The 27,896-nt window shown below is 42.2% G+C and overlaps 1 protein-coding gene and 1 long non-coding RNA gene across 3 annotated transcripts in view; one reads left to right on the top strand and one right to left on the bottom strand.

The window, feature by feature from the left end:
• Window positions 1–18,931, top strand: part of chek1 (checkpoint kinase 1) — a 75,632-nt gene extending 56,701 nt beyond the window's left edge. For both annotated transcript variants that reach the window (XM_029770438.1, XM_029770439.1), the window contains exons 11-13: window positions 8,546–8,677; window positions 18,020–18,121; window positions 18,256–18,931. In XM_029770438.1, coding sequence (XP_029626298.1) covers window positions 8,546–8,677; window positions 18,020–18,121; window positions 18,256–18,351 — 330 coding nt within the window. In that variant the 3' untranslated portion in view covers window positions 18,352–18,931. The remainder of the gene's footprint in view (window positions 1–8,545; window positions 8,678–18,019; window positions 18,122–18,255) is intronic.
• Window positions 18,932–19,952: 1,021 nt separating this feature from the next.
• LOC115202791 (uncharacterized) lies at window positions 19,953–27,505 on the bottom strand. The gene is made up of 3 exons (XR_003880060.1): window positions 27,435–27,505; window positions 23,063–23,087; window positions 19,953–20,050 (listed from the first exon to the last, which is right to left on the bottom strand). It is a non-coding gene; the product is annotated as an uncharacterized LOC115202791 (long non-coding RNA).
• Between the last annotated feature and the right edge of the window lie 391 nt (window positions 27,506–27,896).

The raw sequence follows: 27,896 nt of genomic DNA on the forward strand, positions 1-27,896 counted from the left end.
TAGCGAAGCATCACTGAAGACAACTAGTTTCAAAGAGTCATCTTTTCCAACATGCTGAAACTTTAAAGTCACTTGTTGTGATTTCAGTTTACGAACAACTTTGTTTGCCTCGTGAATGGTTTGTACAGTGGCGTGTTTTGTGTTAGATGCCAAGTTGCAACCATCAAACATTACATCAGGTCTACTCTGTCTAGCAACCCATAAAATTTGTCCTATCTTTGACCTCAATTGATCAGCTTCAATTCCACATAGAGGGGAATTCCTTTGTACGGCTCTTGAAGAACCCATGTGGATGGGTTGAAGATTCTTGATACAGCTCTCCTGTTGCATCAGTATTGTTCCATCAACTGTAATAAACTCTATGCCAACATAACAAAAATTATCATGTTCCTCACGGCCGACCTGGAAAACAGCTTTGAGGTGTGGAATTACAGTTGTAGCAAAGGTCTGTGAGCCACCCCAGATAAAGTCATCAACATGACAGGCAAGTACTCCAGTCACATTGCAGTCAAGCCAATAGAAGACTGCAGGATCCACTTGTGACAGTTTTCCACCTGTATTCAGCATTGTTGCCTTGACTTTGTTGTACCAGTAGAGTGATGCATCTGCCAGTCCATACACACACTTTTTTAGTTTCCACAGTGTTCCTTCGCATTTAGCTTCAGGCGGAGGTCGGATGTGAATGTCCCTTGACAGCTCTGTTCCCTGCAAAAATGCAGATTTGATGTCTATGGAATTAAGTTTCCATTTTTTCTGGCAGATCACGGACATCAGCAATCTGAGTGACTCTGAGGCGCATGTCGGTGAGTCTTTTGGGAGTTGTTTAGCAGCCAGCTCCTCTAAACCTCTAGCCACTTGACGTGCTTTAGGCACTATTCCAGTTAAGGACTCTTTAAGGGTACACACCCACCTTGTTGAGACACATTTTTGGCCAATGTCTGTAACTTCCTCAAACACTCCATTTTTCCTCCAATTACTGAGCTCATCTAGCTTAGCTGAGTCAAATGACACGTCCGTTGTTTCAAGTACATCATCATTTTGAATGTCATTCTGTTTTTCTCGATTTTCCATTGGTTCAATTCTGAGATTATCTACAAGTGACAGGTCAGCTGACCCTGTTGTACCAGAAAGTGTAACTGGTTCAGAGTACTGCAAGTTGTACCAGTTCTGGTGTTTTCCTTTGGCTTTTCCTGCTCGTCCAATGACGGTTGCTGTATGTGGAATACCACTTTCTCTGTCCATGTATTTAACAGTTTGTCCAGTTTTCAGATTGAAACATCCATGTTGTCTTAACACATGTGGCTGTTGTTGAATGTTTTCCTCATTTGAACGCTCAACAGTATTATCTGTGGCATGTTTGAAGGTCTCTGCTCCATTTCCTGTGTCAGTTTCAGTGTCCATATCATTGGATATGACATCTGGTAGGTTTGTGTCTGTTACTGTCTCCTTTTCATTAGGATGAATCTCAGCAACAGCCCCTCTATCTTGTTGATCATTTACTTTCCGCAATCTTGAGTGATGCACCCTGACAATGATGCCTCCGTGCCTCACAAATATCACCACACCATCTTGGCCAATGACTACTCCCGGTCCCTTCCACTCTTGACAGTCAACTCGTTTGTAGTACACTTTGTTTCCAGTTTCGTACTTCTCATCGGTAGGTCGTAGCTGTTTACGCAGAGCCCTGCAAATTCTTTCTGAGCACTCTGCTTCAGTGAACGGTTTTCTCGCTGCATGTAGTGCTGACAGGTGCTGTCCCACCCATGCACTCACACTGGCCCCTTCTAGTGCTGGTGGCTTGTCAACCAGTACAGAGGGAAGATTAGGGTTCTGCCCGAACACTAGTTGGTATGGGCTGTAACCATGAACATTGTGCATTGAGTTTTTTGCCATCAAAGTCCAAACTAGGGCTGTGTTCCAGTCACATCCATTGTTTTGCTTCACTTTCAGCATGATCTCTGTGAGTGTTTGATTATGTCTCTCCAGAAGTCCATTGCTCCATGGACTGTATGAGGCAGTTGTCTTTACTTCCATGTTGAATTTCTCTGCCATTTCTCTTATTTCATTATTATCGAATTCTCCTCCATTGTCACTGTACAATTTCTGGGGCGGGCCATGCACACTTACCCAGGAATGCATGAAGTGCCTGACGATGTCACTGGGTTTCTTTGTATTCACAATGCTTCCAGCGCTGAAGCGTGTGAAGTGGTCGATTATGTGAAGGTACCACACACTTGGTGCTAACTCATGTAGATCTACAGCCACTGTTTCATTGTACTTGGAAGCTAGTGGCAAACCAACAGCTGGTTTGGGCTTAGGTTTACTGTATTTTTGACATGTCTCACAACTGTTAACTATCTGCTGTAGAATGGAAATACTCTCATCATTATTCCCTGAACTGCTGAGTAACTTCTGAAGTCTGTCAACAGTAGCATGTCCAAACGGTTTGTGAAGCTTTAACAATACTTTGTTTTTCTTTTGTGTTCATGTTCTCTGTGACTGTCAGAATCTCCATGTGCTCTGTGTCCGTCCGAATCTCATTTTTGCATGGACTCTGTGTGATGTCTTTGTCTAAAATGTTTACACAATAGTGGCCTGAGGTAGTAAGTTCAAGTCACTGGTTGTTTAAACATCACTGCCTTGTCATTTTTTATGTTTAGTACAGCCCCTGCCTTCTTGAGGGAAGCTTTGCTTAATAGTAAGGGGATATCTGTAGGGACCACCTCTGTTTCAATGTGACACTTAGTCTGACCAATTTTTGCTGGTATCTTAACTCTCTTGGTAGAATGGACAATTCTCCCATCTCCAAATTTGAAAGCTCTGTTGCTTGGTGTGTCAATCATATTTTGTACTTCTTTCATATTTAGTTCACTAACATAGCTATCAAGCCATTTTGCACCACACACTGTGCGTGTACATGCAGTATCAATCACAGCAGATCCTGAGGATTCAACTATAAAAATCTCAGTATCAGAAGCAGATTCATTTGAAAACAGTGTAATGTTACACTGCTCTATATCTGTGTTTACATTTTCCTCTGTTAGTTTAACTTGTTCATTTTTATGAGGACAGTCTTTAACCCAGTGGTAAGTGCTTTGACAAACAGCACATTTTGATCTCCTTCCATATTTGTCCAGTGGATTTGTTCCGGGAAATGGCGCCCTCTTCAGGTTGTCTTGAGAACATGACTTTTTGGCGCCTTTTCTCTGCTGCTCAGTGTAATATGCTCCGTCACTCGCTTGCATTCCATCTGTTAACGGCGTGACAGACGTCTTTTCACCAAAAATTATTTTTAGTGCCGACTTCATTGATGCAAAAGTCAGTACAGTACAAGCAGTCAAAGCCAACTGTTTCTCCCTACCATCTAGACAGGCTGTATCTAGCAACTTGAAAGCTAACACTGCATCCGGGAGAACCATGTCGTACTTGCGCATCCTATTGTACCTTTGTTCGAAATCAATGACGTAGTCCGTCATTGCAACCGAAATATCTCTCTCAACACTGTCAAAGTTTGAATATGCCTCGTAGGCACGGTCTTTCTCTTCTTTAAGAAATACAGAATCCAGTGCTCTGATCAAAGTTCCCATACCATCATCATTGTTCAAATCCTCAACGGATATTTCCAGTGCTGTATCTCTCGCTCTTCCCTCGAGCGATAATACCACCGCAAGTGCTTGCTTTTTCGCGTCCAGATTAGTAACCCGTGTCCAGATTCCAAGTTCATTTTTCCAACTTTCGTACGACCTCTTCTCGTCGAAGCGAGGTGGCACATTGTAGTTATTAGCCATCCTCTGCTACCAATGTTAACTCGAAATGACACAACGACAAGGTTCCAGTTTAACAAAGTTTACTATACTGTATGAACACACTACAAGGTAGCCATTACACTCACGGCTAGGTCCATCAACGAACTAACTTCCTGCGCAGGCGCACTCTTGACTGAGTGATAGCCCCGTAATAACAGAAATATAGGGATACTTAAAACATGAACTTAACAAGAGAGGGCACTTCCTGTATGGAATCTTCTCAGGTTTTTGCCTGCCATATGAGTTCTGTAATACTCAGACACCATTCAAACAGTTTTAGAAACTTTAGGGTGTTTTCTATCCAAATCAAACAATTATATGCATATTCTAGTTTCTGGGCAGGAGTAATAACCAGATTAAATCGGGTACGTTTTTTTATCCGGACGTGAAAATACTGCCCCCTATCCTAAACAGGTTAACCAACTTTTTTATTCTTCCCAAAGGGTTGTTACAGCTGTAATTCAGACAACAAAACATTTCACACAAAGCACTGATATTTAACCCTTTCTCCTAGGCTGAGTCTCCTCCACCACAACCGAACAGCTAATGCATCCCTGTTGCTAGCAGAACCTTAGTGATATCTGTTCTTCCTCACTTCATCTGACCTGACCTCTACTCCAAAGTGCTCACTCCTCCCCAACTCAAGGCTGTCATGGTTATTGATACCAGACTGTGTCTATTCTCCTCCCAGAGGATCCCTGATGGCTAACAATGACATATCCTAACATAATGTAAACGTTATACATTACCCTCTCTCCCTCAGTGACATTGTTAGTTTCTAAGATGTCCACACGTCTCCCCTTATCAATGCCTGTCACATGTAATCGCTTTTGGCCCATTCCTCCTGACAGAGCTGGTGTAACTGAGTCAGGTTTGTAGGCCTCGCTAGCACACGCTTTTTCAGTTCTGCCCACACATTTTCTATGGGATTGAGGTCAAGGCTTTGTGATGGCCACTCCAATACCTTGACTTTGTGGTCCTTAAGCCATTTTTCCACAACTTTGGAAGTATGCTTGGGGTCATTGTCCAGTTGGAAGACCCATTTGCAACTAAGCTTTAACTTCCTGACTGATGTCTTGAGTTGTTGCTTCAATATATCCACATCATTTTCCTTCTTCCTGATGCCATCTATTTTGTGAAGTGCACCAGTCCCTCCTGCAGCAAAGCACCCCCACAACATGATGCTGCCACCCCCGTGCTTCACGGTTGGGATGGTGTTCTTCGGCTTGCAAGCCTCCCCCTTTTTCCTCCAAACATAACGATGGCCATTATGGCCAAACAATTCTATTTTTGTTTCATCAGACCAGAGGACATTTCTCCAAAATGTACGATCTTTGTCCCCATTGTGCAATTGCAAACCGTAGTCTGGCTTTTTTATGGCGGTTTTGGAGCAGTGGCTTTTTCCTTGCTGAGCGGCCTTTCAGGTTATGTCGATATAGGACTCGTTTTACTGTGGATATAGATACTTTTGTACCTGTTTCCTCCAGCATCTTCACAAGGTCCTTTGCTGCTGTTCTGGGATTGATTTGCACTTTTCGCACCAAAGTACTTTCATCTCTAGGAGACAGAACGCGTCTCCTTCCTGAGCGGTATGACGGCTGCGTGGTCCCATGGTGTTTATACTTGCATACTATTGTTTGTACCGATGAACGTGGTACCTTCAGTTGTTTGGAAATTGCTCCCAAGGATGAACCAGACTTGTGGAGGTCTACAATTTTTTTTCTGAGATCTTTGCTGATTTCTTTTGATTTTCCCTTGATGTCAAGCAAAGAGGCAGTGAGTTTGAAGGTAGGCCTTGAAATACATCCACAGGTACACCTCCAATTGACTCAAATGATATCAAATAGCCTATCAGAAGCTTCTAAAGCCATGACATCATTTTCTGGAATTTTCCAAGCTCTTTAAAGGCACAGTCAACTTAGTGTATGTTAACTTCTGACCCATTGGAATTGTGATACAGTGAATTATAAGTGAAATAATCTGTAAACAATTGTTGGAAACATTACTTGTCATGCACAAAGTAGATGTCCTAACCGACTTGCCAAAACTAGTTTGTTAACAAGAAATTTGTGGAGTGGTTGAAAAACGAGTTTTAATGACTCAAACCTAAGTGTATGTGAACTTCCGACTTCAACTGTACCTTCTTCCTATAACCCTTAACTTCTGGTGTAGACCCTCCAACCTTAACACCCCATCAGTGACATGAATAAGTAACATTTCATATTCTCAGAACCCAACACAGGTTAGTATCACGATACCAAATCAATTCCTACTCGATACCAAAACGATTCCTACTTGATACCAAAACCATCTCGATACCAAAATGATACCCGATACCAAGACAAATAAAGAAGGCGTATTAGCCAGTCACAGAATAGTACTTGATCCAGACAGATCTGTAGAGTTCAATATCATTACCTTTGACAATACTTGAATGTATGCATTTAATTAATCAATCATACAATTAATTTGACTTTGTTTTTACCAATCTCTTTTATAAAAGTGCCGCTGTCCCACTAGAGTCAAAAATGCACCTTGACTAACCGGTGCCCCCTATATATAGCCTCGCTATTGTTATTTTACTGCTGCTCTTTAATTATTTGCTACTTTTATTATTATTAAAAAAAAAATCTTAACTGTTGTTTAAGGGCTTTCACTGTTGTATTTGGTGCATGTGACAAATTACATTGTACTTTTATTTTGAAGACTCATTCACACACTGTCAGTTCGGGGCTCGAGCAAAGATGAGCTTCACTGGTAGAGACGTGAGCCAGGGGAGAAAGTGAATTAATAACATTTTTGGTGACAATCAGCAATATTTTGTGTTATGATACACACGGTATCACAAACAAGGTACTAGGGTATGTGAATTGATGTTAGCTGCAGCTGTATACTAGCAAGGGAAGTTACCTGTAGCTTCCAGCTTTGTAGGCTATCTTGCATTGTAAAGTGTTGTAGCAGTAATGAACAGTTTAACATTTCTACGTGCGTTATTCAAATGTGTTAAGTTCTGTGCAGCATGAGTGGAGATGAAGCCCAGACTCCCAGTGAGTTCAGTGGTTCCTCAGGACAGACTAGAGTCAGTATGAGAGAGGAGATAACATGATACAGTCCAGACTCCCAGTGGTTCCTCAGGACAGACTCCCAGTGGTTCCTCAGTCCAGACTCCCAGTGGTTCCTCAGTCCAGACTCCCAGTGGTTCCTGAGTTCAGTGGTTCCTCAAGACAGACTAGAGCTAGCAATGAGTAAGTGGAGCAGGCACGGCGCTCTGGCGCTTTAAGGAGACATGGGCTGTGTTGAAAGACAAGACTTGATCCTCAATCAGGGGTGATGTGCTTCACATTTTGACAGAGGTACCGAAAGTAACACGGCGCTCCTAGTGGCCGGGGACTTTAATGCAGGCAAACTTCAATCTGTTTTACCTCATTTCTACCAGCATGTCACATGTACAACCAGAGGGAAAAAAACTAGACCACTTTTACTCCAAACACAGAGACGCATACAAAACTCCCTCGCCCTCCATTTGGCAAATCTGACCGCAATTCTATCCTCCGGTTTCCTGCCTGTGAGGAAAAACTAAAGCAGGAAGTACCAGTGACTCACTCAATACAGAAGTGGTCAGATGACGCGGATGCTAAACTACAGGACTGTTTTGCTGCACAGACTGGAATATGTTCCGGGATTCATCCAATGGCATTGAGGAGTACACCACCTCAGTCACCGGCTTTATCAATGCATCGATGACGTTGTCCCTACAGTGACCATACGTACATTTCCCAACCAGAAGTCATGGAATACAGGCAACACCCGCACTGAGCTAAAGGCTAGAGCTTCCGCTTTCAAGGAGCGGGGCACTTATAAGAAATCCTGCTAAGCACTCAGACCATCAAACAGGCAAAGTTTCAATACAGGACTAAGACTGAATCGTACTACACCGGCTCTGACGCTCGTCGGATGTGGCAGGGCTTGAAAACTTTTACGGACTATGAAGGGAAACTCAGCCTTGAGCTGCCCAGTGACGAGAGCCTACCAGACGAGCTAAATGCCTTTTATGCTTGCTTTTAGGCAAGAAACACTGAAGCATGCATGAGAGCATTAGCTGTTCCGGATGACTATGTGATCACGGTCTCCGTAGCCGATGTGAGCAAGACCTTTTTAAACAGGTCAACATTCACAAAGCCGCATGGTCAGACGGATTACCAGGACGTGTACTCAAAGCATGCGCGGACCACCTGGAAAGTGTTTTCACTGACATTTTCAACCTCTCCCTGACCGAGTCTGTAATACCTACATGTTTCAAGCAGACCACCATAGTCCCTGGGCCAAAGAAAACGGAGGTAACCTACCTAAATGATTACTGCCCCGTAGCACTCATGTCGGTAGCCATGAAGTGCTTTGAAAGGCTGGTCATGGCTGGTATCAACACCATCATCCCAGCAACCCTAGACCCACTCCAATTTGCATATCGCCCCAACAGATCCACAGATGACGCAATCTCTATTGCACTCCACACTGCCCTTTCCCACCAGGAAAAAAGGAACACCTATGTGAGAATGCTGTTCATTGACTACAGCTCAGCGCCCACAAAACTCATCTCTAAGCTAAAGACCCTGGGACTTAACATGAAATAATTTTTGTGTTTTTATTTTCCGGTATTATTGCTTGTTTTCTATATCAATTAAACGTATCTCATTGTTGTTCTCTCGTGTGTGTGTGTGTGTGTGTGTGTGTGTGTGTAGACCCCGTGGCAGCGGCTGGTTCGGAGGATGACGAGGTTCTTTACGACTCTGGACTCTTCAGCTTCCTGCTCCGCTCTGAGGGACACCTGTATCGACCTGGGCCACACCTTCAAACACACCTGCACCAACCAGGTACACACACACCCCTTCAGACATACCTGCACCAACCATTTTTACATTACACACACACACACCTTTTTAAAGTCATCTGTACCAACCAGGTAGACATACATGCACCAACCATTTTTACATTACACACCAGGTACACACACACACACCTTTTTAAAGACACCTGCACCTACCAGGTACACATACCTGCACCAACCATTTTTACATTACACACACACACCTTTTTAAAGACACCTGTACCAACCAGGTACTCACCCACTTTCAAATACACCTGCACCAAATACTAGTTTTGTCTGACTCGGAACAACTCTAAATTAAAACATTTTGTTGGTAGCATTGGTGCTCCCAATTCACAGAAGTTATGAGAACAATAAGAGTCCGGAGCACCAGAAGATATGAGGGATGCAGCCTATATTGATTGTAGCTACTTCTGAAGCATCGGTTGTGTCCTAGAAATGAATATGTAACCCTGTAAAGACATTTTTTATAAACGCTAAAATGTTGGTTTATGAATGTAAAATGCGGCCCGCCAATGGAGATGCATCCAACTCCAATATAAAGAAATGTAGAGCCGGTAATATGGGTTACAACTGCGAGTGTAGCATCATCAATCAAATCAAATGTTATTGGTGTCGTGTCTTTGGGGTACCATTAAACTGAAGACATGTTTATCAATTAACTCCCTGTAATTATTATCACGCGATTAAACTGATTAATCGTTTAATTGTAATTAACTAGGAGATCGGGGCACCAAGGAAAATATTCAGATTACAAAGTTATAATTTTCCTAATATAACTTTCCTATATTATAACATATATTATAGTATAGGCCAATTATCTTCTGGTTTAACCTCTCTAGGGCAGGTGGCACCAAATCGTCCCACCTACGTAACAGCCAGTTGAATCCTGTGGCGCGATTTTCAAATACCTTAGAAATGCTATTACTTCAATTTCTCAAACATATGACTATTTTACAGCTATTTAAAGACAAGACTCTCGTTAATCTAACCACACTGTCCGATTTCAAAAAGGCTTTACAACGAAAGCAAAACATTAGATTATGTCAGCAGAGTACCCAGCCAGAAATAATCAGACACCCATTTTTCAAGCTAGCATATAATGTCACAAAAACCCAGAAGACAGCTAAATGCAGCACTAACCGTTGATGATCTTCATCAGATGACACACCTAGGACATTATGTTATACAATACATGCATGTTTTGTTCAATCAAGTTCATATTTATATCAAAAACCAGCTTTTTACATTAGCATGTGACGTTCAGAACTAGCATACCCCCCGCAAACTTCCGGCGAATTTACTAACAATTTACTAAATTACTCACGATAAACGTTCACAAAAAGCATAACAATTATTTTAAGAATTATAGATACAGAACTCCTCTATGCACTCGATATGTCCGATTTTAAAATAGCTTTTCGGTGAAAGCACATTTTGCAATATTCTCAGTAGATATCCCGGCATCACAGGGCTAGCCATTTAGACACCCACCAAGTTTAGCCTTCACCAAACTCCGGTTTACTATTAGAAAAGTTTAATTACCTTTCCTGTTCTTCGTCAGAATGCACTCCCAGGACTTCTACTTCAATAACAAATGTAGGTTTGGTCCAAAATAATCCATAGTTATGTTCCATCAGCGGCGTTTTGTTTGTGCGTTCAAGACACTATCCCAATGGCAAACAACGGTCATGCGCACGGCGCATTTCGTGACAAAAGATTTCTAAATATTTCATTACCGTACTTCAAAGCATGTCAACCGCTGTTTAAAATAAATTTTTATGCCATTTTTCTCTTAAAAAAGCTATAATATTCCGACCGGGAATCTGCAATTAGGTAAACAGCCGAAAGAAAATACAGCACGGGGTCGAGTCGGGCACGCGCCTAATTCCTTTGTCCTCTTATCGGCCACTTGGCAAAGGCGATTATGTGTTTCAGCCTGAGGCTGCCTCGTCATCGTTCAACTTTTTCCCGGGCTCTGAGAGCCTATGGAAGCCGTAGGAAGTGTCACGTTGCAGCTAAGATCCCCACTCTTCAATAAACAGAGACAAGAAGAACGACTCCTTGTCAGACAGGCCACTTCCTGCATGAAACCTTCTCAGGTTTTTGCCTGTCATATGAGTTCTGTTATACTCAGACACCATTCAAACAGTTTTAGAAACTTTAGGGTGTTTTCTATCCAAAGCCAATAATGATATGCATATTCTAGTTACTGGGCAGGAGTAGTAACCAGATTAAATCGGGTACGTTTTTTTATCCGGCCGTGTAAATACTGCCCCCTAGCCCTAACAGGTTAAATGGTGTATTTTACCTCGCGTCCAGTCTCATTCCAAACGTCGTAAATTGTTGTAGCTGCACGAACCCAGTCTTTACTAAAATCATCCATACATCAATTGTCTTAAAATCATTTATTTACTACACTAAGTAATTAACAGAAAACATACAAACAGTAATTATCGTCACAAAGGATTGGTAGAGTAATGTGCCCTAATGGTCTAAACAGGCCTGGCTGGTGTCTTTTAGAACAATGGGTCATAAAAAGTCAGCTGAGGATGCATACCTACAGAGTTCATTAATATTAACAATTGACAATTGAACGCTCACTCATTCGGGAACAATTGCAATCAATATATAGTTACGCTCAGTGTGTTGTCGGGATCCTTGTTGAAGAGTCGTTCTGTTGGAGAGTTCTCTCTCTCTCTCTGTTAGAATGGATCTTTCAAAGCGACATTCATTAATGTCGTTATAGAATGGATGTTTCGTTGGTCTTCGCGTTCAATGATATAATTTACTTAGCTGCAGACTAATAATTAATATCAAAGACTTGTTCTTATTCTGTCGGTATCAATAGTCTAAAAGTTAACCACGTGGTATAGTTCACTTTCAGTAGAGTACTTGGATGGTCAAACCTATTGGTCAACTCATCAATTGAGTGGAGGCCTGGTCTAAAGAAAGTAAATCAGGGTGGGGGGTTTTATAGGTGACCCTAGAACAGGCTTGTCAAATGACGCCTGGTCCTGTCTGTGTCCCTGGGGGGCGTGCCGATGACTGAGTTAGAATTGGATTTCTGTACCAAGCTTATCACATTAACATCAGTACATAGCATCTCAATGTATTACAAATAGCTTTATCCTTATTAATACATTTTATACAACCATTATGATGCAAGTCTCATCGCTGAGGCTATTATATAAACAGTTTTATGGTAATATGGCTATATTGTCTCTTCTGAGTATCACAAAATTGTACCAAGCGGACCAGTTCGTAGCTGGATTCTTCACCAATCTTCCATACCTTCTCCAGAACACAAATGTCGCTCGGTTCTTCAATTCTATGAGTTGGAAGAATTTCCTTTGTCTCTCTATGAAACATGTGGTAGGAGATTCTCCTCTTAGAGTTTTTACAACCCTTTCACACAGGGCCTGGGTGGTTGGGGAAGGTAGGTTGGGTGATGGTACAAAGGGGAGGGGGTCAACTGTCCTCCCTGTACCCAAAGAGGCCAACGTCATGACATTGGTCACATACACATGGTTAGCAGATGTTTATGCGAGTGTAGCGAAATGCTTGTGCTTCAAGTTCCGACTGTCCAGCAATATCTGACATGTAATCTAAGAATTCCACAACAACTACCTAATACTCACAAACAAGTAAATGAATGGAATAAGAATATAATGGATGAGCAATGACAGAGCCGCATAGGCAAGATGCAATAGATGGTATAAAGTATTTACATATGAGATGAGTATTGCAAGATATGTAAACATTATTAAAGTGACTAGTGATCCATTTATTAAAGTGGCCAATGATTCGAGTCAGTATGTAGGCAGCATCCTCTCTGTGTTAGTGATGGCTGTTTAACAGTCTGATGGCCTTGAGATAGAAGCTGTTTGCGCTGCCTTCACCACACTGTCTGTGTGGGTGGACCATTTCAGTTTGTCTGTGATGTGAACGCCGAGGAACTTAACTTTCCACCTTCTCCACTGCTCCTCGTCAATGTGGATAAGGGGGTGCTCCTTCTGCTGTTTCCTGAAGTCCACGATCATCTCCTTTGTTTTGTTGACGTTGAGTGAGAGGTTGTTTTCCTGACACCACACCTCCCTGTAGGCTGTCTCGTGGTTGTTGGTAATCAAGCCCACTGCTGTTGTCTGCAAACTTGATTGAGTTGGAGGCGTGCATGGCCGCGCAGTCGTGGGTGAACAGGGAGTACAGGAGAGGGCTGAGCACGCAACCTTGTGGGGCCCTGATGTTGAGGGTCAGCGAAGTGGAGATGTTGTTTCCTACCATCACCACCTGGGGGCGGCCCGTCAGGAAGTCCAGGACCCAATTGCACAGGGCGTGGTTGAGACCCAGGGTCTCAAGCTTGATGATGAGCTTGGAAGGTACTATGGTGTTGAACGCTGAGCTGTAGCCAATGAACATCATTCTCACATAGGTGTTCCTTTTGTCCAGGTGGGAAAGGGCAGTGTGGAGTGCTATTGAGATTGCGTCATCCTGTGGATCTGTTGGGGCGGTATGCGAATTGGAGTGGGTGTAGGGATGATGGTGTTGATATGAGCCATGACCAGCCTTTCAACGTACTTCTTGTCTTTCAACATGAGTGCTACGGGGCGGTAATCATTTAGGTAGGTTACCTTCATTTTATTATCTTTCCGACAGATGAGATCTGAACCAGGGAAGAACTTGTCCTTGTAGACCAATTCGGGTTTCCAATCTCTCCAAAAGAATGTGGTGATCAATGGCGTCAAAAGCGGCACTATGGTCTAGGAGCACGAGGACAGACGCAGAGCCTCGGTCTGACACCATTAGAAAGTAATTTACTCAGTGCTATGGTAGAGTGGTCTCAGTGCTATGGTAGAGTGGTCTCAGTGCTATGGTAGAGGGGTCTCAGTGCTATGGTAGAGGGGTCTCAGTGCTATGGTAGAGGGGTCTCAGTGCTATGGTAGAGGGGTCTCAGTGCTATGGTAGAGGGGTCTCAGTGCTATGGTAGAGGGGTCTCAGTGCTATGGTAGAGGGGTCTCAGTGCTATGGTAGAGGGGTCTCAGTGCTATGGTAGAGGGGTCTCAGTGCTATGGTAGAGGGGTCTCAGTGCTATGGTAGAGGGGTCTCAGTGCTATGGTAGAGGGGTCTCAGTGCTATGGTAGAGGGGTCTCAGTGCTGTGGTAGAGGGGTCTCAGTGCTGTGGTAGAGGGGTCTCAGTGCTGTGGTAGAGGGGTCTCAGTGCTGTGGTAGAGGGGTCTCAGTGCTGTGGTAGAGGGGTCTCAGTGCTGTGGTAGAGGGGTCTCAGTGCTGTGGTAGAGGGGTCTCAGTGCTATGGTAGAGGGGTCTCAGTGCTATGGTAGAGGGGTCTCAGTGCTATGGTAGAGGGGTCTCAGTGCTACGGTAGAGTCTAAGACCATACTGAAGCGTTTCGTATACATTATTTGTCTTCAGGAAGGCAACAGCTTTCTCCCAAAAAAATGAGGGGAATGGGACATTCAATATAGGCGTATTTTTCATTTAATGTTTTTTCAACAAACAAACACAAATCGCCTCAATGTTTGTATTTTTCAGGAGAGGCTTTATTACTGCCACTTTTAGTGAGTTTTGTACACTTCGGGGGAATAGGGAGCCTTTTATGTTCAACCAGGGCTCTCCCCGACAAAAAATAAATACAATTGTCAACGGAGTGTCATCCTTTTCTTTCGACCAATCAATTAGTCTCAATGTTTAACCGTATTTTTCCATATGTAGACAGACACACCCAAAGGAGGGTATAGGAGCAGGCCTCCAGCTCCATGGTGGTTAGGTTAACCCAAAGGAGGGTATAGGAGCAGGCCTCCAGCTCCATGGTGGTTAGGTTAACCCTAACCCAAAGGAGGGTGTAGGAGCAGGCCTCCAGCTCCATGGTGGTTAGGTTAACCCTAACCCAAAGGAGGGTGTAGGAGCAGGCCTCCAGCTCCATGGTGGTTAGGTTAACCCTAACCCAAAGGAGGGTGTAGGAGCAGGCCTCCAGCTCCATGGTGGTTAGGTTAACCCTAACCCAAAGGAGGGTGTAGGAGCAGGCCTCCAGCTCCATGGTGGTTAGGTTAACCCTAACCCAAAGGAGGGTGTAGGAGCAGGCCTCCAGCTCCATGGTGGTTAGGTTAACCCTAACCCAAAGGAGGGTGTAGGAGCAGGCCTCCAGCTCCATGGTGGTCCTACAAGGCTGCTATAAGGAGATGAAGACAAAGGAGGGTATAGGAGCAAGCGTTGTGAGTATTTTGTGCCAACAGTTGCTGTTAGAAAAATATATAATATTGTAATCTAACAATTTAGAACAGTGTTAACAAGTGTACCAGAGTCTGTTCTAATGGAAAAAAGGAATATATAAAGCCTTTATTACAGCAGACTAAAAACGGTTGCATGCATTAGTGAATTGCGTTTTATTTATTGTTTAGCCGAATTGTTCAAAGCTCCCTTTGTTATTTAAACCAAAATGCTTGATTGCATTTCAAAGCATGAATGTCTCGTATGCGCTGTGATGGCATGAACGAATGAGTGATAGATAAAGTAGCCTATATATTGAAATATAGGCCTAAGTAAGTTACGGTATTAAGACTAAACAGGATGCGTTCTTAGGCCTACAGCTCCATGGTGGTTATACAAGGCTATTATACAGAGGCTACTAATGATAACGACATGGTGGTTATACAAGGCTATTATACAGAGCCTACTAATGATAACGACATGGTGGTTCTACAAGGCTATTATACAGAGCCTACTAATGATAAGGACATGGTGGTTATACAAGGCTATTATACAGAGCCTACTAATGATAAGGACATGGTGGTTATACAAGGCTATTATACAGAGCCTACTAATGATAATGACATTACTGATTATTAAAATGATGATAATAAATGTAAATAACAATAAGGAGATCAGGAAAAAGGAAGTTGCATGAGCAGGCGCTGCGTGCATATGTGTGACAAACAGGTGGTGGTAGATTACGATATGTTTTTTGCCCATGTCGAACAGTGTAAACACTAAATAAATAATACCAGGCTGTTTTAATGAAGAAAAAAAATGTGAAGCCTTTTACACCATAGCAAAGATTAAAAACAGCCGCATCTGTGAAATTGCTCTGTCCGACATTTTGCCGTTGCATGAGGCTTGATGCTCACGGAATCAGTGGCCCCCACAATGGATTAATTAGTCAACTGAAACAAGTGCAAATCAGATAAGTGTTTTGTGCCCCATCAATTGTCTTTTTTTTTATGCGACTGCTCGACTTAAGATATCTCGGTCGACCAAACAATCGACCAGTCGACTAAATGGGGTCTGCCCTATGTTCAACATAGGAGGGCCAAGCACAGAAAGTAGCTCTTTCAGTAGTTTAGTTGGAATAGGGTCCAGTAGGCAGCTGCAAGGTTTAGAGGCCGTGAATGTGTCGAAATACAGGATAAAAAATATTGAGTGTCACCATTGATTCTAGGTCCTGGCAGTTCTGTGCAGAATCAGGACAACTGAGATTGGGAGAGATACGCAGATTCAAAGAGGAGTCTGTAATTTGCTTTCTAATGATCATGATCTTTTTGTCAAAGAAGTTCATGAATTCATCACTGCTGAAGTGAAGGCCATCCTCACTTGGGTAATGCTGCTTTTTAGTTAGCTTTGAGACTGTCAAAAATAAATGTTTTGGTTTGTTTTTATTCTCCTCAATCAGGTCTGAAAAGTAGGCTGATCGAGCAGCAGTGAGGGCAATTCAAAATTGAACGCAAAGCTTGTTTTTTAAAATGTATTTAATCTTTATTTAACTAGGCAAGTCGGTTAAGAACAAATTCTTATTTACAATGACGGCCTACCAAAAGGCCTCTTGCTGGGGCTGGGATTAAAAATACAGGACAAAACACACATCACGACAAGATAGACACCACAACACTACATAGAGACCTGAGACCACAACAAAGCATGGCAGCACCACGACAACACAGCATGGTAGCAACACCACATGGTAGCAGCACAAAACATGGTACAAACATTATTGGGCACAGACAACAGAACGAAGGGCAAGAAGGTAGAGACGACAATACATCACACAAAGCAGCCACAACTGTCAGTAAGAGTGTCCATGATTGAGCCTTTGAATGAAGAGATGGAGATAAAAGCATGTCCCTTAACTGACCTGACTTTTAGTTTTCCTGAGCATCTACCATAAAAAATGAAAACATAGTTCCTCGTGTTTGATATTCCTGCGCTCTCGCATGACTCCATTAAATAGGCAGAATAACTAGCGAAATTATTCCAAATGTTGTGACAGTGATTTAAAGATGCATTATGCAGAAATCACTCCACCATTTTCTGGTTGCAAGTTCATATCCCACCAGTTATGACATGTCGGCCATATTGGCCTGCCCTAGTTCATATCCCACCAGTTATATGACATGTCGGCCATATTGGCTCGCCCTAGTTCAGATCCCACCAGTTATATGACATGTCGGCCATATTGGCCCCGCCCTAGTTCATATCCCACCATTTATATGACATGTCGGCCATATTGGCCCGCCCTAGTTCATATCCCACCAGTTATATGACATGTCGGCCATGTGGCCCCGCCCTAGTTCATATCCCACCAGTTATATGACATGTCGGCCATATTGGCCCGCCCTAGTTCATATCCCACCAGTTATATGACATGTCGGCCATATTGGCCCCGCCCTAGTTCATATCCCACCAGTTATATGACATGTCGGCCATGTTGGCCCCGCCCTAGTTCATATCCCACCAGTTATATGACATGTCGGCCATATTGGCCCCGCCCTAGTTCAGATCCCACCAGTTATATGACATGTCGGCCATGTGGCCCCGCCCTAGTTCATATCCCACCAGTTATATGACATGTCGGCCATGTGGCCCCGCCCTAGTTCAGATCCCACCAGTTATATGACATGTCGGCCATATTGGCCCCGCCCTAGTTCATATCCCACCAGTTATATGACATGTCGGGTATGTGGCCCCGCCCTAGTTCAGATCCCATCAGTTATATGACATATTGGCCCCGCCCTAGTTCAGATCCCACCAGTTATATGACATAGCCTTCCCTGTAGCTCAGTTGGTAGAGCATGGTGTTTGCAACGCATGGTGTTTGCAACGCCAGGGTTGTGGGTTCGATTCCCACGGGGGTCCATGTATGAAATGTATGCATTCACTACTGTAAGTCGCTCTGGATAAGAGGGTCTGCTAAATGACTAAAATGTAAAATGTAATGTCGGCCATGTGGCCCCGCCCTAGTTCAGATCCCACCAGTTACACATCTTATCTAACCAGGTGCACACCTCTTTAACCCCTGTTGCATGTCTGTGTTTCCCAGGTAACGGTCAGTACTCTGGATAGACGGAACAATAAGTTGATATTTAAGGTTCATCTGATGGAGCTGGACGAGAGAGTTTTACTGGACTTCAGACTATCCAAAGTAGGGGATACGGATGTGTGTGTGTGTGTGTGTGTGTGATACAACTGTGAATGCACTCAGTTGACTATATCTGACGGTCTTTGCAGTATCCTGCATCACTTCATGGATACTGATAGTGTGTGTGTGTGTTACAGGGCGATGGTCTGGAGTTTAAGCGTCTCTTCCTGAAGATCAAACAGAAGCTAAGTGAAATCATCAGCACCCAGAGAATACCACTTCCTGTCACATGATCAGATGCCATCTACGTCATGGAACACACACACCAGAAGACATCAGGCGGTGTGCGTGTGTTTTACTATCCTCATGCGTACCGGAAATCCCCAAAAGTCCCCACTAGGATAGTAAAACAAGGAAAATTCTCCTTTGCGGGCACATTTCCCATGTCCCCATGAGGATAGACCATTTTAAGCTAAGGGAAAAGGATTTTGAATGAAAAACATTTCAGGTCCCCACAAGGATAGTAACACACATGGTGTGTGTAGTTGCAGTAGCTGCTACAGCTGGGACCATAAACAGAAAATGATCCTCACCGACCATATTGATCACTATCACAGGCATTTTGCTGAAATGATTTATGATCAGTAGCCTTTACTAGAGAAATGTCAAGTTTTGAAATGAAGTGTGCTAATATGGGTGATTGTCAACGGGCCAATATAACTACAGCCATCACACTAGTAGTTTCAAGGTGCACAATGTTATAAACGCATCTGTACTTTATTATCACATCAATTCAGGAAATGTCTCTCGGTGTAGGTCTCTGTGTTGGTGTGTAACCCTTATTGTGTATCAAATAAAATAAGTTGTGTTAAAGTACAGTTCTTATTTCAACCTGGAAGGCAGAACAGACAGAAGGTGCTTAGGCTGCATTCACATCATCTCCTGTATTCATAAATACCAGCATATGACTTGGAAAAATCCACTTGCACGCCCTTCCAACTGGTAATTACTAGTGGGAAACTCGTCTATCATCTCTGAGCTTCGACTTCTCCCACATGCTGAACTCTGACATCACATACTAAGGAAATTACCTTGATAACAGCATTTTTGGAAGTTAAATGCAACAGCAAAACATTATTTATGAAAAACAATCTATTAGTATGGTATTTGAACACTAATGTTTTTGAGCATGATAGCTGTACTTTTAATACAAATTGTATTTGCCGAGTTTCCCACTTGTTATGAACGCAGCATTATCCAGTATGTATGGATGTGTGTGTGATCTTCAGCCCGTTGCCATGACGGTGATGGTGACGTTGACAGGTTCGTTGTCCTCATCGGGTAGAGGAGGGGAGACGGGGGAGGCAGAGAGGGGGGAGGCAGCCCTAGGAGAGGACATGGAGGGACCTAGAGAAGAGAAGATTAATTTATCATCATAGAACTGATTGGATTTATTAACATGTTAAAGATCCAGTATGCAACATTTTGGGTGACGACCAAAATTCACATAGAAATGTGAGTTATAGAACTGTCATTCTCATTGTAAACAAGTCTAAGAAGAGGTAGATCTGTTCTATGTGCTCTATATGCTTCCTTTTCTTACATTTGTTTTTGTCTTAGTTTGTTTTGTACACCAGCTTCAAACACTATTTTAGGTTATTGAAAATATATTTCACAGTTTGGGTATACAATGATATGCTCTGGATTAGAGCATCTGCTAAATGACTACAATGTAAATATTCTACACTTGTTTTGTTTTGTCTCAAACTGAAATTAGACAAACATAGAATTGTGGCAACCAATCACGGAGCGATTGCTACATATTACTACTTTAATGACATGGGCCTGGGGGGAGATTACGTCTCATTATGTTAATGAGACAGGGTACCTGGGCTAGGGGAGGGGTAATTTTCTGTAGCTCCTCCCTCTCCGTCAACTCCCATCACCTCATCATCAGGCAGGTTGATGTTCTCCCTGGACCGGCTGTGCTGCCTACACACGCACACATTATATATATATATATATATATACACACATGATACCCACATATACATGTATATATATATATATATATATATACATACAAACACACATACACTTATTATATACACATTATACACACATTATAAATATATATATACAAACACATACTATATACACATGATACCCACATTATATATATATATATACACAAACACATACTATATACACATGATACCCACATTATATATAAACTATAAAATCCAAATAACTTCACAGATCTTCATTGTAAAGGGTTTAAACACTTTTCATGCTTGTTCAATGAACCATAAGCAATTAATGAACATGCACCTGCGGAACGGTCGTTAAGACACTTAACAGCTTACAGATGGTAGGCAATTAATGTCACAGTAATGAAAACTTAGGACACTAAAGAGGCCTTTCTACTGACTGAAAAACACCAGAAGAAAGATGCCCAGGGTCCCTGCTCATCTGTGTGAACGTGCCTTAGGCATGCTGCAAGGAGGCATGAGGACTGCAGATGTGGCCAGGGCAATAAATTGCAACGTCCGTACTGTGAGACGCCTAAGACAGCGCTACAGGGAGACAGGACGGACAGCTGATCGTCCTCGCAGTGTCGGACCACGTTTAACAACACCTGCACAGGATTGGTACATCCGAACATCACACCTGCAGGACAGGTACAGGATGGCAACAACAACAGCCCGAGTTACACCAGGAACGCACAATCCCTCCATCAGTGCTCAGACTGTCCGCAATAGGCTGAGAGAGGCTGGACTGAGGGCTTGTAGGCCTGTTGTGAGGCAGGTCCTCACCAGACATCACCGGCAACAACATCGCCTATGGGCACAAACCCACCGTCGCCTGACCAGACCGGACTGGCAAAAAGTGTTCTTCACTGACATTTTGTCTCACCAGGGGTGATGGTTGGATTAGTGTTTATCGTCGAAGTAATGAGCGTTACACCTGTTGTATTAGAGGGTGAGGGCTAGGGCCATTCCCCCCAGAAATGTCCAGGAACTTGCAGGTGCCTTGGTGGAAGAGTGGGGTAACATCTCACAGCAAGAACTGGCAAATCTGGTGCAGTCCATGAGGAGGAGATGCACTGCAGTACTTAATGCAGCTGGTGGCCACACCAGATACTGACTGTTACTTTTGATTTTGGTGGTTCCAAACTTCTTCTTCTTATACACACACACATATTATATACACATTATATATATATATATATATATATATATATATACAGTTGAAGTTGGAAGTTTATATACACCTTAGCCAAATACATTTAAGTTCCGTTTTTCGCAATTCCTGACATTTAATCCTAGTAAAAATTCCCTGTCTTAGGTCAGTTAGGATCACCACTTTATTTTAAGAATGTGAAATGTCAGAATAATAGTAGAGAGAATGAATCACATTCCCAATGGGTCAGAAGTTTACATACACTCAATTAGTATTTGGTAGCATTGCCTTTAAATTGTTTAACTTCAGGTAGCGTTTCGGGTAGCCTTCCACAAGCTTCCCAGAATAAGTTGGGTGAATTTTGGCCCATTCCTCCTGACAGAGCTGGTGTAACTGAGTCAGGTTTGTAGGCCTCTTTGCTCGCACACACTTTCAGTTCTGCCCACAAATTTTCTATGGGATTGAGTTCAGGGCTTTGTGATGGCCACTCTAATACCTTGACTTTGTTGTCCTTAAGCCATTTTGCCACAACTTTGGAAGTATGCTTGGGGTCATTGTTCATTTGGAAGACCCATTTGCAACCAAGCTTTAACTTCCTGACTGTTGTCTTGAAATGTTGCTTCAATATATCCACGTAATTTTCCTTTCTCATGTCGCCATCTATTTTGTGAAGTGCACCAGACCCTCCTGCATTAAAGCACCCGCACAACATGATGCTGCCACCCCCGTGCTTCACGGTTGGGTTGGTGTTCTTCAGCTTGCAAGCCTCCCCCTTTTTCCTCCAAACATAACGATGGTCATTATGGCCAAACAGTTCTATTTTTGTTTCATCAGACCAGAGGACATTTCTCCAAAAAGTATGATCTTTGTCCCCGTGTGCAGTTGCAAACCGTAGTCTGGCTTTTTTATGGCGGTTTTGGAGCAGTGGCTTCTTCCTTGCTGAGCGGCCTTTCAGGTTATGTCGATATAGGACTCGTTTTACTGTGGATATAGATACTTTTGTATACTTTTGTTTCCTCCAGCATCTTCACAAGGTCCTTTGCTATTGTTCTGGGATTGATTTGCACTTTTCGCACCAAAGTACGTCATCTCTAGGAGACAGAACGCGTCTCCTTCCTGAGCGGTATGACGGCTGCGTGGTCCCATGGTGTTTATACTTGCGTACTATTGTTAGTACAGATGAACGTGGTACCTTCAGGCGTTTGGAAATTGCTCCCAAGGATGAACCAAACTTGTGGAAGTCTACAATTTTTTTTCTGAGGTCTTGGCTGATTTCTTTTGATTTTCCCATGATGTCAAGCAAAGAGGCAGTGAGTTTGAAGGTAGGCCTTGAAATACATCCACAAGTACACCTCCAATTGACTCAAATTATGTCAATTAGCCTATCAGAAGCTTCTAAAGCCATGGCATCATTTTATGGAATTTTCCAAGCTGTTTAAAGGCACAGTCAACTTAGTGTATGTAAACTTCTGACCCACTGGAATTGTAATACAGTGAATTATAAGTGAAATAATCTGTCTGTAAACAATTGTTGGAAAAATGACTTGTGTCATGCACAAAGTAGATGTCCTAACCGACTTGCCAAAACTATAGTTTGTTAACAAGAAATTTGTGGAGTGGTTGAAAAACGAGTTTTAATGACTCCAACCTAAGTGTATGTAAACTTCCGACTTCAACTGTATATATACACACACACACACATATACTATATACACATGATACCCACATTATATATATATATAGATATACACACACCCGTGTTACATACACACATTCTACAGACGCATATTTTACACATGGCCTGTATGATTCCATACTCACATTCCAAACAGCATGTCATGGAGTCCTGTTTAGAGACAGGAGAGTTAAGGTCACATTAAACTGTTGTTGTTTCCTGATAACTCCTGGTCAGACATTAAACTGTTGTTGTTTCCTGATAACTCCTGGTCAGATATTAAACTGTTTTTGTTTCCTGATAAATCCTGGTCAGGGTCACATTAAACTGTTGTTGTATCCTGATAACTCCTGGTCAGATATTAAACTGTTGTTGTTTCCTGATAACTCCTGGTCAGATATTAAACTGTTGTTGTTTCCTGATAACTCCTGGTCAGATATTAAACTGTTGTTGTTTCCTGATAACTCCTGGTCAGATATTAAACTGTTGTTGTATCCTGATAACTCCTGGTCAGGGTCAGATATTAAACTGTTGTTGTTTCCTGATAACTCCTGGTCAGATATTAAACTGTTGTTGTTTCCTGATAACTCCTGGTCAGATATTAAACTGTTGTTGTTTCCTGATAACTCCTGGTCAGATATTAAACTGTTGTTGTATCCTGATAACTCCTGGTCAGGGTCAGATATTAAACTGTTGTTGTTTCCTGATAACTCCTGGTCAGGGTCACATTAAACTGTTGTTGTTTCCTGATAACTCCTGGTCAGATATTAAACTGTTGTTGTTTCCTGATAACTCCTGGTCAGATATTAAACTGTTGTTGTTTCCTGATAACTCCTGGTCAGGGTCACATTAAATTGTTGCTGTTTCCTGATAACTCCTGGTCAGGGTCAGACATTAAACTGTTGTTGTTTCCTGATAACTCCTGGTCAGGGTCAGACATTAAACTGTTGTTGTTTCCTGATAACTCCTGGTCAGGGTCAGATATTAAACTGTTGTTGTTTCCTGATAACTCCTGGTCAGATATTAAACTGTTGTTGTTTCCTGATAACTCCTGGTCAGATATTAAACTGTTGTTGTATCCTGATAACTCCTGGTCAGATATTAAACTGTTGTTGTATCCTGATAACTCCTGGTCAGATATTAAACTGTTGTTGTATCCTGATAACTCCTGGTCAGATATTAAACTGTTGTTGTTTCCTGATAACTCCTGGTCAGATATTAAACTGTTGTTGTTTCCTGATAACTCCTGGTCAGATATTAAACTGTTGTTGTATCCTGATAACTCCTGGTCAGATATTAAACTGTTGTTGTTTCCTGATAACTCCTGGTCAGGGTCACATTAAACTGTTGTTGTTTCCTGATAACTCCTGGTCAGGTATTAAACTGTTGTTGTTTCCTGATAACTCCTGGTCAGATATTAAACTGTTGTTGTTTCCTGATAACTCCTGGTCAGATATTACTGTTGTTGTTTCCTGATAACTCCTGGTCAGATATTAAACTGTTGTTGTTTCCTGATAACTCCTGGTCAGATATTAAACTGTTGTTGTTTCCTGATAACTCCTGGTCAGATATTAAACTGTTGTTGTTTCCTGATAACTCCTGGTCAGGGTCAGACATTAAACTGTTGTTGTTTCCTGATAACTCCTGGTCAGATATTAAACTGTTGTTGTATCCTGATAACTCCTGGTCAGGGTCACATTAAACTGTTGTTGTTTCCTGATAACTCCTGGTCAGATATTAAACTGCTGTTGTTTCCTGATAACTCCTGGTCAGATATTAAACTGTTGTTGTTTCCTGATAACTCCTGGTCAGATATTAAACTGTTGTTGTTTCCTGATAACTCCTGGTCAGGGTCACATTAAACTGTTGTTGTATCCTGATAACTCCTGGTCAGATATTAAACTGTTGTTGTTTCCTGATAACTCCTGGTCAGATATTAAACTGTTGTTGTTTCCTGATAACTCCTGGTCACATTAAACTGTTGTTGTTTCCTGATAACTCCTGGTCACATTAAACTGTTGTTGTTTCCTGATAACTCCTGGTCAGATATTAAACTGTTGTTGTTTCCTGATAACTCCTGGTCAGGGTCACATTAAACTGTTGTTGTTTCCTGATAACTCCTGGTCAGATATTAAACTGTTGTTGTTTCCTGATAACTCCTGGTCAGATATTAAACTGTTGTTGTTTCCTGATAACTCCTGGTCAGGGTCAAACTGGACAGTTTTATCTCAATCTCTTCATTCAAAGACTCAATCATGGAAACTCCTGAACTGTATCAGCATGCTAGTCAGGGTCATAATGTATTTGTATTTATTATGGATCCCCATTAGCTGCTGGCAAGGCAGTAGCTACTCTTCCTGGGGTTCAGCAAAACAGTGGAATACATTCACAAATTTCACTACACAATGTGTGTCCCTGGGGTCAGGGTCATCATGCTAGTTAGGGTCAGGGTCATCATGCTAGTCAGGGTCTTAATGTTAGTCAGGGTCAGCATGCTAACTGGATGGTTGGAGTTTACATTAACTGGATGGTTAGGGTTAGAGTTTACGTTAACTGGATGGTTAAATTTAAAGTTTACTTTAATTGGATGGTTAGGGTTAGAGTTTACATTAACTGGATGGTTAGAGTTTACATTAACTGGATGGTTAGGGTTAGAGTTTACATTAACTGGATGGTTAGAGTTTACATTAACTGGATGGTTAGAGTTAGAGTTTACATTAACTGGATGGTTAGGGTTAGAGTTTACGTTAACTGGATGGTTAGAGTTAGAGTTTACGTTAACTGGATGGTTAGAGTTAGAGTTTACATTAACTGGATGGTTAGGGTTAGAGTTTACGTTAACTGGATGGTTAGAGTTTCCATTAACTGGATGGTTAGGGTTAGAGTTTCCATTAACTGGATGGTTAGGGTTAGAGTTTCCATTAACTGGATGGTTAGAGTTAGAGTTTACGTTAACTGGATGGTTAGAGTTAGAGTTTACGTTAACTGAATGGTTAGGGTTAGAGTTTACATTAACTGGATGGCTATGGTTAGAGTTTACATTAACTGGATGGTTAGGGTTAGAGTTTACGTTAACTGGATGGTTAGAGTTTACATTAACTGGATGGTTAGGGTTAGAGTTTACATTAACTGGATGGTTATGGTTAGAGTTTACATTAACTGGATGGTTAGGGTTAGAGTTTACGTTAACTGGATGGTTAGGGTTAGAGTTTCCTTGGGTCCTGCAACATTAAGGCAGTTATATGCAATTAAAAATGTTACATTACAAAACACTTTTCACAACACATTAAGTGTGTTCCCTCAGGCCATTACTCGACTCCCAGATATCTACAATACAAAATCCATGTTTACTTGTGTGTAAGTGTGTTTCTGTGCGTGTATGTCTCTTCACAGTTCCGCTGTTCCATAAGGTGTATTTTTATCTGATAAATCTGATTCTACTGATGTACAGTTACCTAATGTGGAAAAGAGTTCCATGTAGCCATGGGCTTTACATAGTACTGTGTGCCCACCATAGTCTGTTCTTGAGTGTTGCAGTGATTTCACTCGCTGTAGTAGCTGGCGTGTATAGTGTTGAGTCATCCGCATACATAGACACACTTTACTCAAAGCCAGTGGCATGTCATTTGTAAAGATTGAAAAATGTAAGGGGCCTAGACAGCTGCCCTGGGGATTTCCTGATTCTACCTGGATTATGTTGGAGAGGCTTCCATTAAAGAACACCCTCTGTGTTCTGTTCGACACGTAACTCTTTATCCACAACATAGCAGGGGGTGTAAAGCTATATCACATGTTTATCCAGTAGCAGACTATGATCGATAATATCAAAAGCCACACTGAAGTCTAACAAAACAGCCCCCACAATCTTTTTATCATCAATTTCTCTCAGCCAATCATCAGTCATTTGTGTAAGTTTACTAAGGGTTGGTTTACAGGCTGATTGGTCGGCTATTTGAGCCAGTAAAGGGGTCTTTACTATTCTTGGGTAGCGGAATGACTAGCTTCCCTCCAGACCTCAGGGCACATACTTTCTAGTAGGCTTAGATTGAAGATATGGCAAATATTATCCTCAGTCATTTTCCATGCAAGTTGTCAGACCCCGGTGGCTTGTCATTGTTGATAGACAACATTAATTTGTTCACTTCATGGATTTCAAAATTAAAATTCTTGTCTTTCATAATTTGATCAGTTATACTTGGATGTGTAGTGTCACCGTTTGTTGCTGGCATGTCATGTCTAAATTTGCTAATCTTTACAATGAAATTGGCAATATCAGTGGGTATTGTGATGAATGAGCCACCTGATTCAATGAATGATGTATCTGAGTTTGTGTATAGTGTGTGTGTGTGTGTGTGTGTGTGTGTGTGTGTGTGTGTGTGTGTGTGTGTGTGTGTGTGTGTGTGTGTGTGTGTGTGTGTGTGTGTGTGTGTGTGTGTGTGTGTGTGTGTGTGTGTGTGTGTGTGTGTGTGTGTAGTGTGTGAGTATGTAATGTGTGTGTGTGTAGGTGTGTGTACGTACGGGGGTTGTTGTTGCGGTTGCGGATGATGTACATGAAAAGCAGAATGGTTGCTATGGCAGCGATGAGCATCCCTCCAATGGCAGCTCCAATCACAGCAGGGTACGCACTGAAGGGAGGGTCCGCTGCAAACACACACATTTTACACACACACACACACAAACACACACACACACACACAGTCAGAAATGTATACCCTCTACCATTTACAGCGAGCTTGACATTGACAGATTCCGATTGAGCCGACATCTGCAGCGTTTACGTTAATGTGATTTTCGCAAACATTGGGGAAAATGCCCTTAAAATCTGCATTGTCAGCTGTATAGTGACCTGCACAATAGCACAGCTAGGGTTGAATCCCGGCCTTTGCTAACTAGCTATGTTTTGAGGAAAAATGTGTGATATATTGTCAACAATCGGTTGTGGTGCACGATGCCCATACAGTACACACAAACTAACTGGCT

The sequence above is a fragment of the Salmo trutta genome, chromosome 12, assembly GCF_901001165.1.
Source record: "Salmo trutta chromosome 12, fSalTru1.1, whole genome shotgun sequence".
Classification (NCBI taxonomy): Eukaryota; Metazoa; Chordata; class Actinopteri; order Salmoniformes; family Salmonidae; genus Salmo; species Salmo trutta.